At 31.9% G+C, this 14093-nt stretch overlaps 1 protein-coding gene across 2 annotated transcripts in view; it reads right to left on the bottom strand.

Moving 5' to 3' along the window:
- LOC118182814 (uncharacterized) overlaps positions 1 to 14093 on the bottom strand; it is a 263465-nt gene that overhangs the window by 89706 nt on the left and 159666 nt on the right. For both annotated transcript variants that reach the window (XM_085813015.1, XM_085813016.1), the window contains one exon: positions 9845 to 10108. In XM_085813015.1, the coding sequence (XP_085669141.1) occupies positions 9845 to 10108 (264 nt within the window). The remainder of the gene's footprint in view (positions 1 to 9844; positions 10109 to 14093) is intronic.

The following is a 14093-nucleotide window of genomic DNA, read 5'->3' on the forward strand; positions in this document are numbered from 1 at the left end:
GCTATAAAATTCTGTGACTAAGATCCCCTTTTTTTGGAAAAAAGAATCTCAGACGATACTTCTCACCGCATTCTGAATAGCAATATTTATGCCTTAACTATTAGTTGGAAAGTAGAATTCTAACTCTGGTAGCCATTCTTTCATGAAATACATGGACAAGATAACAACAACCTTTTTTCTAACTTAATATTTTATTTTCGGTTGTATACAATTTCATATATTTCACTCTTCAGGGCCCACCAGCGGCCGAGCAGTAGAGTCGCTGAACACTGGTAGTTCGGTCCGAGGTTCGAATCCCGCGAATGGACTGACTGCATGGGCGTTTTCGTGGTTTTTCCCATATGTAACGTGTATACGAGCCAGTTTCCCTGAGAAAGTCCTCCACGAAGGCATCCCTCCTCTTAGGCAGATAGCCCTCGAGGCTTTGCCATAATCACACACACACACACATCATTCTTCACTTTTGTACGATTCTTGAACATGAACTAAAACTTTAAAATTAAATATCTTGGGCCAATTCAGCGTGAAGAGGATCAAATGTTTTGTTTTTATCTTTAGAATGAGTATAAACGTTTACTGAGGCTAACTAATGAGATCGCAGGCCACATAAAAATTATATTTCGAATTAGTAATATACGCAAAACTGAATGTTTAAAATCTGAAATGACAAAACATGAGCATTCGCTCCATTTAAAACACTGGAGGAATGGTTCAGAAATAAAGTCTGTATAAGGATTTCTGTGCACACCGTTTAATTTAAAATAGCAGTTTTAAGAGTATTTTCTTAACAAATATCACCTACACCTGTTGAAAATATGCAAAGAAGAAATTTTTAAGAATCTTCAATCTTCTTCACTTCAGAAAATTTAATTTCAAGCAAGTATTGAATATTTTATATTTATTCTGTGCCTATTTTTTGTAACTTTCGTACTGTGAAATTAAGTAGATTTGACGTGTTCATGTACATAGCAGCTGTTCAAATTAGTTAGTAATTAAATTATTTTATATTTTCTCAGTTTTTGCCTTCTGAGCGGTCTAGTTGTTTAAAGCTGATTTTTCTTTTCCGCTTTATCCAATACAATATTTTTTTCCTGACTTTATGCAAACAACTTCAGATAAAAAAATTTCAAGAATTTTTTCAAGTCTGCAGAAACATATTGTTGAGTCTTCTGAATTACTATACCAATAATTCTGAATTGCTTTTAAATTAGGAAATTACCCAAAGTCAGGCATTTAAAAGTACGTTCTGGTGCAATTACTAACATTTAATATTAATTTTCTTGATTTTATGCCCTGTGTAATTTTATATGACGAAATCCTTGCGAAAAATAAAAGGAGCCAACACTAAAAGTGCTATTATGAAGTATTTATATGATCAGAATTTATAATTATGCTTCAATGTAATAAAATAGTTAATTTTATAAGTGTCAGCTCTAAAATGTTAGCAATATACCAATAAACCTCTCGAACAGAAAAATTAAATTAAAAAGAGTTTCAAGAGTTTACTACCTTAGTGCTTAAACCTTTTGCTGTAGAAATGAATCAGTTTCAAAAACTCATTTGAGATAATAGCATCGCATAAAGTATGCAGGTGGAAAAATGATGAAGGTACCTTCAAAATAGTTTACAGTGTAAATTTGTGGATATTACTGAGATTTATGGCTTTCATTTCAACGAGCCGTTAAAGGTGCAAGCCTGTTGAACTTTGCAATCTTCAAATTGCGGAAGCAAATGCTTTCTCCAAGTGATTGATGATAAGATCTCCTGAAATCAACGTATCAGAAAAATGACTTCACGTTAGACGGCAACGTATACTTCATTTAAATAAGTTTGTATTTTTAGTCTTTTATTTAAACGAAACACGTTAACAGGAAAATAGAGCATTGCATTTAATCTTGAACATGTAGAACTTAAGAACACACACAAGAAATTTAAAGTTGAATTTTTTCCCTCTTATTTGAAAAATATTTCCGGACTTACGTTTATTGTAAAAGAATATTTTTATTTTGTTATTAAAAATATTTTAGGACACCGTTTCCTAAAAATATTTTAATACTTATTGTCTGCATATATTTTTAAAAACCTACCTTTCATAAAATATTTTCTGGGAACTTCGTCTAATAATTGATCGATTTTTAAATATATTTAATTTACAAAATAGCTTTATGTGCCTTTTATTATCTAGTTCCTATTGAATACTCTTCCATTTGCTCAACATATATTTTATAGAAAGTTGAATTTATCCAGAAAAATAATCAAAAACATTCACAAAGAAATATAAAATAGCAACTACAAAAGATCTTTCATTATTGGCAAAATTCAAGACTTATTAACTTCAAAGAAACTATTCAAAGCATTTGGAGGGAATATTTTTCACCAGAGAAAATATTTTTTTTTTTTTACTTGCAAAATTGAATAAAAGAAACACATTATGCAAAATGCAAATGTCTTTTAAACAAACTTTCATTTATTAGCAGCTACAGCATTTTCATTTAAATTAGATATGCGGAATAATTTATTCATACCTAGTAACTAGTATTTAAAAAAATATGCAATTTTGAAACAACATGGATTCTAAGAGGCACATCGTTTTTTGCGATTTTTGCACGAGCAAAAGAGTATGGTCTTAAAATAATCTTTTTCTAATGCTTTCATACCTAAATACAATAGAATAACCATTTGCGGATAACGTAAGAGCGAGCTTTTTTAATTATATTTATTTTATATCATTAATTAAATTCAAATTGCGATTTGAAAAAAAGATCATTCAGTTGCCGATTTTTCATCTGCGTTCATACCTGTGAATGCAGATAACTTTGGTTTACTTGATTACGGCAAAGCACACGAAGGCTATCTGTCTAAGGGAAGGGATACCGTCTTAGAGGACTTTCTAAGGGAAACCGGTTCGCATATACGTTACAACCCAAGAGGAAAACCACGAACCCGCCCATGCAGCTAGCCCGTTCACCGGGTTTCGAACCTCGGACAGAATTACCAGTATTCAGCAATATTACCGCTCGGCCGCTGGTGGGCCAAATAACTGCGGAAACTTGTATGTACCAGATCAGAGGTTCTCAGTTTCAAGGAGAGAATGCAGTCATCCTTTTGTTTATCTGTTATTTAGTTTTACTTTATGGATACAAAAAATAACATTTATCAGGCTTTTGAATTTATTAACATTTTCTATGCTTTTTCTTGTTTAGTTTACCAAATGCATTAAAAAATAATCTAAACTTAGATAAATGTGCATGCATTTTTCGAGTTTGGGAAAGATAGGGGGGGAATGATCATCTAGCTACGCTGAAAGGGGGTGCGGGGGGAGAGTTTCAGAACCACTATACTAGATAGAATTGCGAAACAGGCACTAATAACACACATACTTATATCGGAAAGTAGGAGTGAAATTAATTACAAGAAACTGTCGTGTTCTGTCCAGCTAGATTACTGTTAAAGAAAATGACGTACCTTTTTTCTTCCTTTTTTATCGCCGCAGAACATTCTTGGGGTGACAACATGAATGTACTCAAGAAAAAAAAATAGTTAGAAGGCATCTTGCCAAAAGAAACTCGTTTTATATATATATATATATATATATCTAAAGCATGGAGTATGTTTTATAAGATAAAGTTGCCAATATTGAACTTGAATATGTTCTCCCTCCCTCCCCTTTAGAACTTCAGAGTTTTTTTTTTTTTTTTTTGCTTTCCAGCAAACATTCAGAAATCGCAACGTTTCTGAATGCCATTTAGTTTAAATCCTACATACATCAACACCTTTATGTAATATGTTTGAACAAGTAAAAGACCATTCGCAAAAGTCAGCGTGTATGTCAATAACGTTCTAGAAATTTTTTTCCCACTCGTATCTGAAAATCGTTATACGTTAGGCAATTTTCTGAGAAACTAAGCAGATCATTAAAATAACATTAGCTTTTAGATTTAAAGTTTTCTTTCACTTTAAAATATGCTTACATGAACGTCGATATTTTTAGAAAGCTTTGCAAGTTCTTAGTCTTTACTTAATAGCTTTCCTTTAAGAGCTGCGAAATTTCTAAACATCATAGCAAGTATAAATGGCTTGCATAATAGCTTTGTTGTTATAAGCTCCTTAAAATGATTCGGTTAACTTAATGCTTTTTCACTAATTAAAATGTTGAGTTATATATATTGTTGCGTACTTACGGATTCGTAATGGATCAAATGCATACAGAACTGGTAACAGCTTGTTAGAATTTATTTTCCCTCAAGAAGCACTTCACAGTTCTGGAGCATTCCACAAAAAGTACTCATACTGGTCTTCTCAGTATAGCAGCACACAATCAGTAGTTACTACTTCAAACTACTAAGAACATTAAACACAAGGCAATGAAAAGCGCATCTAAAGAGCGAAGTTTGCACAGAGATCTTTGAATACTCCGAAGTCCACTCTGCCAGATCTGGCGAGAAATTATCAAAAGTCGCCAATTTTAGCGACATGTTGTTCTGATCGTATCGCCGTAATAAATATTGTATTGTAATATAATATATAATCTTGTAGTTCCGCCTGAACTGAGGTAAATCCGAATTAGCTTTCTCTTTAGTTACGCTCTGCATTGCGTTCTGTGTAGCGTTCTTAGTAGCTTGAATTGTAATTACTGATTATACTGTGAACACTTGTACCAATATTTCTGTAGAAAATTCCAGAGTTCTGAAATATTTCTTTTGACACAAATAAATTTTATTAACCTATTATCGGACTTGCGCATTCAATCTATTACGTATGTGTGTGTGTATTTAATTATGGCAAAGCACACTAGGGCTATCTGCCTAAGGGGAGGGATGCCTTCTTGGAGGACTTTCTAAGGGAAACTGGCTCGTATACACGTTACACATGGGGAAAACCACGAAAACACCCATGCAGCCAGCCCGTCCGCGGGATTCGAACCTCGGACCGAACTACCAGTGTTCAGCGACTTTACCGCTCGGCCGCTGGTGGGCACTCAGTCTATTACGAACCCGTACGCATGCAACAGTATAAGCTGTTGAGGGAAGTTTCTGAACATACTAATAAAAAGTGCTTCAAACTCAGCTTTTATGTTTATTCAAATTTATATATGGGTTGAGTTAAATTTTCCTATTTGCAGGAGTTTAAGTTACACTCTGTGTTTTAAAATGTTCTGCATCGAAAAAAAGCTTTCTAGTTAATAAATAATTTGGTTTGATGAATTATTCCGATATAATTAATAATTTTACATTTGTGAGATTAAAAAAATACTCATTCATATAGATGACTGTTTTCCCTTTTTAAAGTGAAGAATGCATTCACTTTTAAATCTACGAATGTAAGTTTCTTATTATTTAATTTTAGAGGAAAATAAAACAACAAATTCATCTTTTGGGGTAAATATTTCTTAGTGAAATGCAATAATCCTATAAATTTAATTTAAAAATAGGGAAAAAATTCTAAAAATAAAAATCAATTCGTACATTAATTGCGCAATATTTAATTAGCGAATCCGAGTCCACCAGCATCCGAGCAGTGAAGTCGCTGAACACTGTCAGTTCCGACTTGGTTTCTACCTGGAACGGACCTGGTTCCAACCTGGGGCTGGGTTGCAGCGAAACGGGCTGGCTACATGAACTTTTTCCTGGTTTTTTACCATGTGTAACATGTATATGAGCCAGTTTCCATTTGAAATTCCTACGTGAAGGCATCCCTTCCCTTACGCAGATAGCCCTAGTATGCTTTTCCAGGACCTCAATAAATAAATAAATCACCAACAAATCCAACAAATTAACAGTTCTAGAAATATAAATTAAACGTAAGATTTCTTTTGATAAATTACTCAAGCTTGTCGAAAGATAAGAAATCAAACTTGATAATATTACACAATTAATTAGGCATCAAGTAAGGTAAAGTAAAACAATGTGTTATCAATGTCGTACAAAATAATGCATATTAAAATATAATATTATTCATTTATTAAACATTTGGAAGCATTAAATTATTTCAAAAATATTAAATGGATTTCCAGTTTTTTCATATGTTTTCCCATATCTTTGTAGGAAACGTGGCGTAAAAATGTTTTGGAATCAAATGTTATTTCTTTTGAAAGTGACAAGTACAAAACATTAGCTGGCGAAATAATTCTAAGAAACGATGCAGCAAAATCAGATATTTTTCATTTGAAAAAGCTTCTTATCCTCATAGCGTTTAAAGAAATAAAAACTGATGATGACACAAAGTCGGTATTTAAATGTCAAAATTAATTTTGCGAATATCATACTTTTAGAGTCAAAATATGAAAATTTAATGAGAAGTAATATAATATGCGTAGATGCAAGAAAGGTGTTTCAGAAAAAAATGAGTGAAACCTTTTTTTGTGGGGGGGGGGAATGTAACGTGTAGAACTTTCAATTTTGATTACAAAATTGAAAATAAATGTTTATAAACGAAAAGATAAAAATAAATAGAAGAAAAAGCGCATAAACATTGAGGAAAATAGCGATATTTTCTTTAAAACGCAGATAATTTCTTTTTGATAAGTAAATAATTATCAGCTTCATAAAAATGACTACATTTAAAGTAAATATTCTGTCTATACATAAAATATGTAGCCTTCGAGAAGTTAAAAAGTTCTGTCTGTGTAAGAAAAATTATTAAGAAGATTATATGCCTATGTGTAAGGAAAGTTACTGGTTGCAAATATTTAAAATAAAAATACCGCGCTTTTACAAAAATATAAATATTCCCTCAACTTTTTTGTTTACATCTAATCGTAATTCAGGACAGTATTTTATTATTCTTTGTCGTGTTAAGAAGGAAGCCATGTTACAGAAAGATTAAATTTGTTATAATTAATAACGATAAAGAACGAATACACAGGTGTCAGTTTCCCCAGAAAGATAACGCATATATGACTCGGCAATAAATACAACTAAACACTATTAAGGAAGTAAGTGGCTTGGTTTGGGCAGAAGTCTCACTTTCTTAGTACCGTGTCGTGAATATGTCCTTTTAACTCAATCAAGCTATTGCTGCCATCTTCTAGGTACAGTTACCATAACCAACTGCAGTTTAACATCGGATAACTGCATCGATTTCTCTTGAATTCACCATAAATTGTACGAATATGAATGAATAACGTTAAAAAAAGTTTCTTATAATACAGACAGATTGTTTGCGTGAATTACGTATCGAGCATATTTTTCATTGCATTGACAAAGACATGAAACTTTATTATCATATATGATACCTTTTTATGGAAGCCATCTTCACAGAATTCATCATGGCAGACTCACCTCATATGCAAATACCAAGACTATAAAACTTCATCCGTTAATTTTTCGTAATAATTAGCTGCATAAAACGATACCCACACTTTTCTACAGGCAAATTTTCGACTGATTATACGTACGATCTAACAGGTTAAAGAAAAGATAGACCAAGAAATTATCTGATGATAATGAAATTTTGTATGCAAGTAGCGATTAGAAATCTCCTGTGCTGGTTTAAATTATTGCATCTCAAATTCTAAATGTGATAAAGTAATCACTAAAAGAAAAATGATTTAATTTCTTTCATATATTTATTTTATTGCAATTTTGAAACGAATTTCTAAGTTTTAATTTAGGAAATAGTTAAATTTCATTATTTTATTTTCAGAATTATGATTGATCCGCACCTTCTGCAGAAGAAGTAAATTATATACAAAGCACTATAGATAAAAAAATCTTTTATGGCAGGCTATATAAGAAAAGAAAGAGTTATAATTAAGGAAATCTGTAATCTGTATTACACCGGTGAAAATGCAATCACGAAATGCCTGTTATTTCCCATAAAAAGGTTAAAGGCATGGGTCAATAGTCAAATCGGAAGAGGGGTGAACCAGTTCGTCGCTACATTACGCAAAATAAAGGAATAAGATTTCTCCCTGTACAGTATAGATTAATATTATCATGGAAAGCACTAATATTTTAAAAATAATTGTAAAACAATTTTAAGACTTCATACACGTAACTGTTGTTAAAAAAGTTTTTTCTTTGATAGGGAGAAGAAATTTAATAACAAGTATAAAAAGCTATATTTTTTAAGCTTTTAGTGTTACGATTTGGGCGCTTTGAAGTGGAATAAAACGAACTTTTACTTTGCGAGAAATGTTTTCATAAAATATTGGGTCATCTGGAAAGTTCTGCGTTTTTTAGAGGATAAATGCAAATGAAGCAGTACAAAAACACAAGCAAATTTCATTGAAACACATAAACGCTGTTTTGTTCTATGACTTTTTGTCTTCTCTCTGGTAGCTGGCTCATTTCTTTATTTAAAAAAAGGTACCGAATTTTTGTTTATAGCGACGTTATCCAGGTGCTGTTTGATATTCTTCAAAGAAGTGAACTCCATGCCATTCAGATAATTTTGAAGTGACAAAAAGAGCAAGATCTAGTGAATATGAGAGATGACTCAAATCATCTCAACTCTACCGAGTAAGTTTTCGCCTGAAATTCTTCGAAATGTGAAGTCGAGCATTGTCATGTTCCATGAGAGCACTTCGAAAATTGGTCAGTTCTGAGCGCTTTGCATCGATTTCTGCATTTAAACTACCATTTGGGAACGGAATTTTCTCAAATTTATTGTCTAATTTCGTGGCAACAAATCCTGGTTTGCAGTTCCTTTATGGTCTCATCCATACACAAATCATTAGATTTTTCGGATGCAACCCATTCTCGTTGGTACTGAAGGAGGTTCTTCTGGCTTACTCCCTGATCTTTTTCTTGTAAAATTATTATGTAGTATCCACTTCTTATCTTCAGCAATGAGCCGTTTCAAGAAATACAAAATAAGAGGAGATTCTTTATATTTTTTTCAGTGAAGAATCACATGCCAAAACTCGAGCAAGCATATCCTGCTCTATTAAAATACCATAAATCATAACAACTTACATTCCATATCTTCTTCAAATGATCATGTACTGTACGTTTTGGAATTAGACGGTCTGATAGTTTCTGAATTATATAAAAGTGGAATTTCAGCAATAGCTTCCCTTGATAGGCCCTTGTTTACACTGGATGGTCATCCAGAACGGATATCATCTTCAAAGTTGAAATTTCATCCCTTAAACTTCTCAAACTGCCTTCAAACTGGGTCATCAGAAACAGTACTTTGTCCATATGTAGCACAAATTTTACAAGCAATTTGACAAGCATTTTTTACTGCTTCAAAATAAAAGAGCATAGCATAATGAAAATAAACTTCTGGGTTCTTCATTACATTGGGAAAAAATTATTCAACAATATGTGCAAGAATAAAAAAAAATGAGCAGAAAAGATCATATTTAAATATTCCCTTCAATCAAGATAAGATTCATGCTTATCAGAAGCAACAAAATACTGAAAAGGAAATGCGCTCTGATTTGAAAAACGCAGAATTTTCTGGATGACCCAATATACCTTCCACTATTCCTCCTTTCGCTTTCTGAATTATGTAGCCTTATTAACCTGCGGAATAATCATTCCACATATCAGAAGTATTTATAATTCTTCTGAAGATATAATTAATTAGTCTTAATTTAATTAGTTAATCAATAGTTAAATAGATTAATTTGTATTGTCATTTGTAGCCGAGAATTAGGACCACCTCTTCGAAGCACAATAATCTTTATCACGATAAATTCAGATAATACTCACAAAATGATTTCCATAATGGCATTTTTTATTGATTACAAAGAAATCAATAAATGAAGCCTTTAAACAATTTTTGTCCTTTCCGCATCCTTAACGCAAAAGGAGGGGGGAAGTTATCCTGTCTCTGACAGTCTATCCATCATATATTTCTGTCACGCCCTCTTTTCAATGAAGCTCAAACTTACCCGTCGCATGGAACCTTGAAAATCATCTTTCGACACTGATTTTCTCCTGTCCGTTTGTCGTTTGAGCATGGCAGCCTGAAAAGCGGCCTCTGAGATGTTCTTACTATCCTGCCTCTTGTTGAGGAGATTCTTCAGTGTCCGGATCTCCTGCTCCCTATCGTGTATTATTCGACCTAGTTGCTCTGATAGGTTTCGGGCATTCTTCAGTTGGCGTTCCATAATTTCGGACATCCGACGCTCCCGCACGAGTTGAGATTTTGTGTCCTGAAAAGATTAAAAATCGTGTGATTAACAAACATACTTAGATTTGGTATTCCATTTTATTCCCATCCCATTTAGATGAAAATCTTAGATATCAAATTTAATAATGGAAATTTGAAATCCAGCCTTCAAAATATGTTTATATTATCACTGTATTAGAAATATAGTTATTGGCTAAGTAAGTAGGTATAAAGTAAATTCCAATAAAGGAAATATAAGCTTCACAAAGATGTGTTATTGAAGTAAAGAAATTCCTAAGAAATAACAGGTTCAGAATGAACTAACTAAATAAAGCTCAAGTTATCGAAGTAAAATTTTTATAAATTCAAATATAATCACAGTTGATATTTTAATTGATTTTATTATTATTATATATCACAGTTAAATATAATCACAGTTGAATTTTTAATTAAATTTTTTTGACCGGTCAAAAAAATTTAATTACGTTTTTCATGCTATGATCAGATAAGAATTTTTAATTTAGGTGACATTAAATACACAGTTCTGGAGAAAGTTTACCTTCAGAATTGAAACCAAAACTCCAAATTACAAACGAAACACAAAAACGAGTTTTACACTAATGAGGCCAAATTGGCAAATTACGAATGAATAATTTTCAAAAGCAATTTCTTCGTTCACGTAATAATAAAGAATTATTGTAATTAAACCCCTTATTTTATAAAGGATAATAAATAGGAACATTTAATGACGTGGATGAGTGTAGATTTCATTATTATTCCGAACGGAACGTTCGGATAACTAACCAATCATGTTAAAGAGAACAGTCAGTCCAATTATCCGAAGTTTCGTAACTGCGAACTGTGATAAGTTTAGATAATTACTTCATTCAGGCGACAGATTTAGGGTCGTTATTGAATTAAAAATCAGACTTACATGACTTCCTTATACGAAATATTAATTTATACTCATTTTTTCCTGTATTTCATTTAAACTTATTTCTTTGAATTTAATTAGAGATTTATTTTCATTCAATTAATTTAGTTCTCACTTCGCACAAAAGCAAATAATAATTTATAGAAAAACATAAAACGCCAAATACAGTTAAGACAATTAAAAATGATTTTTACAATTAAAATTAGAGTTTCTACGCAAAAACAAGGAATTCGGTCATCAGGCAGATTTTTCGGTGCACAAAAATAAAAGTTTCCTTTTGGTCCTACCGGGCTAAAAGACAGTGAAGGTGCACGAAGACTTAATTCACTATTCCGTTAAGTTTCAAATGTAAACAAATATGACTGCTACGGTAAAAAAATGAGGCGTAGACGCACTGAAACAACTTTTAAATTGTTGATAACGCTACACTATTGCATGCAGATTAACCAAAAGCATAAAAACCTTAACCGGAAGATAAGAACAACATAATTCAATAATTTTTAAAGCTTTTGCGAAATTTACCAATAAAAAAGACTGAACAGAAGTAGGCATGTATATATTAATATATATTAAGTATATATATATATATATATATATAGTTACGGATTTGGTATTTAAATAGTTAATGTTAGAAGAATTATAAATAAAATTGTTTTATTCCCCGTGCAGTGCAGCGCTTGACAAATATTAAAAGAAAGCTAAGCCGGAAATTAAAAATACAAGAGCACGTGCATTTAACATTTAATAAATATCTCTTTAATTTCGAGAAATTACTAGAACAATCTCGCGCGGATTTAAAAAGCTTATAAGAAGGAGGAAAACCTCTCAATTCAGTTATACACGGTTTTGAATCACAGGCACTCCGTAATTTATAATCATTGGCATTGGCAATTCACTTAGTCGTTGCTTTGAGAGTTTGTTTAGAAAACTGCTCTTGTTGACTGGAGCGAATTCGCGGATTAACTTTCTCCACCTGTTTTGAATTAAGATCTGTTGAATGTTTGAGTAGTTAAAAGATAACTACTGCGAGATATTGTAATACTGTACGAATATCTGAGGAAATTTGAGCATTTTGTTTTATTTGTTGAGATAATAATAAATTTTGTCCTTTTTTCATCGGACTTGTTCATTCAGTTCATAACGAACCCGTACGCATGCAACAATATATATACTTTTAGTGCGGCCGATAGCAAACAAAACGTGAGGTGCAAAACTACATGTTATAGCAGTCCTATATACAAAATTTCATCGTTCTGAGACTACTCGTTTTTGAGTTATGCGAGATATATACATACGTACGTACGTACAGACGCCAAGAAAAACTCTCTTTTGAATCTATTTTAAATCAGTTTTATAATTCGTTTGGGAAAAAAGAGTCTTTTATTATGTCCTTACGTACAGATGTCATGCAAAAACATTGTTAACTTGCATTCGATAGCGGTCAAAATAGATATTTTCATTGAAATATGGTAACCGGAATTTTTCGCGATTACAATACTTCGTACAAGGGATTAAAAATCCATGCTATATGGATACGAGGATTAAATATATGTATTCAAATGCAAAATGTAATTACTTGATAATGTAATGAATACCGTTTAATCATTCACGGTATTATTATTGCCTGTGAAATAATCACATTTCTCAGTGTCAAGAGATGAAATGTTTTTATTTGAAAGTTAAGCTGGTCCTTGATTATTACATATGTGAAATCTATGTTAGGTTTATGTAAGGAAATATGCTTTAATACCTGATTTCCAGAGAAACTGATTAAATAAAGAGCTTTCGTTTCTTAGATTTTTAAACTTCTGGACATTAAAATATTTATTCTGTTTTAATTTTTTTAAAGAACATATACATTTTCTTGGCTAAGAGAGCGGCAATTATTATCGAGTTCTGTCCTTCCTAGTCGTTATGCTTGCTTTTAACTGCAAGAATGTAACAGTTTATAAAACGTTTAACGATTACTCATTATACTTATGCTTGGGACATTGTCATCAAATAGCGTCATCACTGGAAGTCGTATGTCTTTATTTTAAACCCAGATAAAAAAAAAAAAAAAAAAAAAATACGAGTACGTTGACTTTAATGATGCAGTCCTTAACGTGTCGGGTTAATTTAAATGACAAATATTTTCATGTATATTTTAATAATAAAAATAATCATCTTCCTCCAAAGCCGGTTTATGAAATGTTAATGGTAGAAACTATAGGATGTTAAACTACAGAATACGGTTCTAAGCAATGGAATGCAGGTGTTATTTTTAATAACATTTTCTAGCAAAGCAACATAAATTTTTAAGCTTATTTACCGAAATTAGAAGCCAATGTTTAATCTCCTTATAAGCAATAATCTTAGAAGTCTTTTGTAATTCGAGGCTCATTTTATATCACACAGTTATTAATTAATCCGAGACATTTTCAGCTCTCTTTTTGTTACTTTATGTGACATGAATTTTCCTAAAATATGCTCTTTTTATTTTCTTGTAGGAAGTAAAGGAAGTACGATAATCGCGAAAAATTTCGCGTATCATATTTCAACGAAAATATCCCTTTTGACCGCTCTCGATTCCATTTGGACGATGTTTTTGCGTTGCATACGTACGGAAAGAATAAAGGACGCTTTTCTCAGAAACGCATTGTAAAATGGATTTAAAATGATTCAGAAGAGAATTTTTTCCCGTGACGTCTATACTTAGGTATCTCGCATAGCTAAAAATGGGTAGCCGCAGATTGTTTAAATTTTATATATGGGTTTGATTGAAAGGGATTGATTTATGTAGTTCTTATGTTCCTGTTACTGTTTTCATGTTTTTGATAATCGGCATGCAATAGTTGTAGAATTATCAAACATTTAAAAGCTTAAGTATCGCTAGGCCTAAGCGGCAACTATTTGTTTATATTTTGAAGCTCGTAGTAGTATTGTGAATTAAGTCAGTTGGTATACCAACTTCAGAGGGACCAAGAGCTAACTTTAAATTTTTGAGCACCGAAAATTTGGTCTTCCTGTGCATTGGACGAATTGCTTGTTTTGGCGTACAAACTCTCATTGTGCAAAAATTGTTTTTCTTTGATAGTTTTCAACTACATTTGGT

The sequence above is a fragment of the Stegodyphus dumicola genome, chromosome 3 (genome assembly GCF_044657685.1).
Source record: "Stegodyphus dumicola isolate Sdum_Otavi_A_Nest chromosome 3, ASM4465768v1".
NCBI lineage: Eukaryota > Metazoa > Arthropoda > Arachnida > Araneae > Eresidae > Stegodyphus > Stegodyphus dumicola.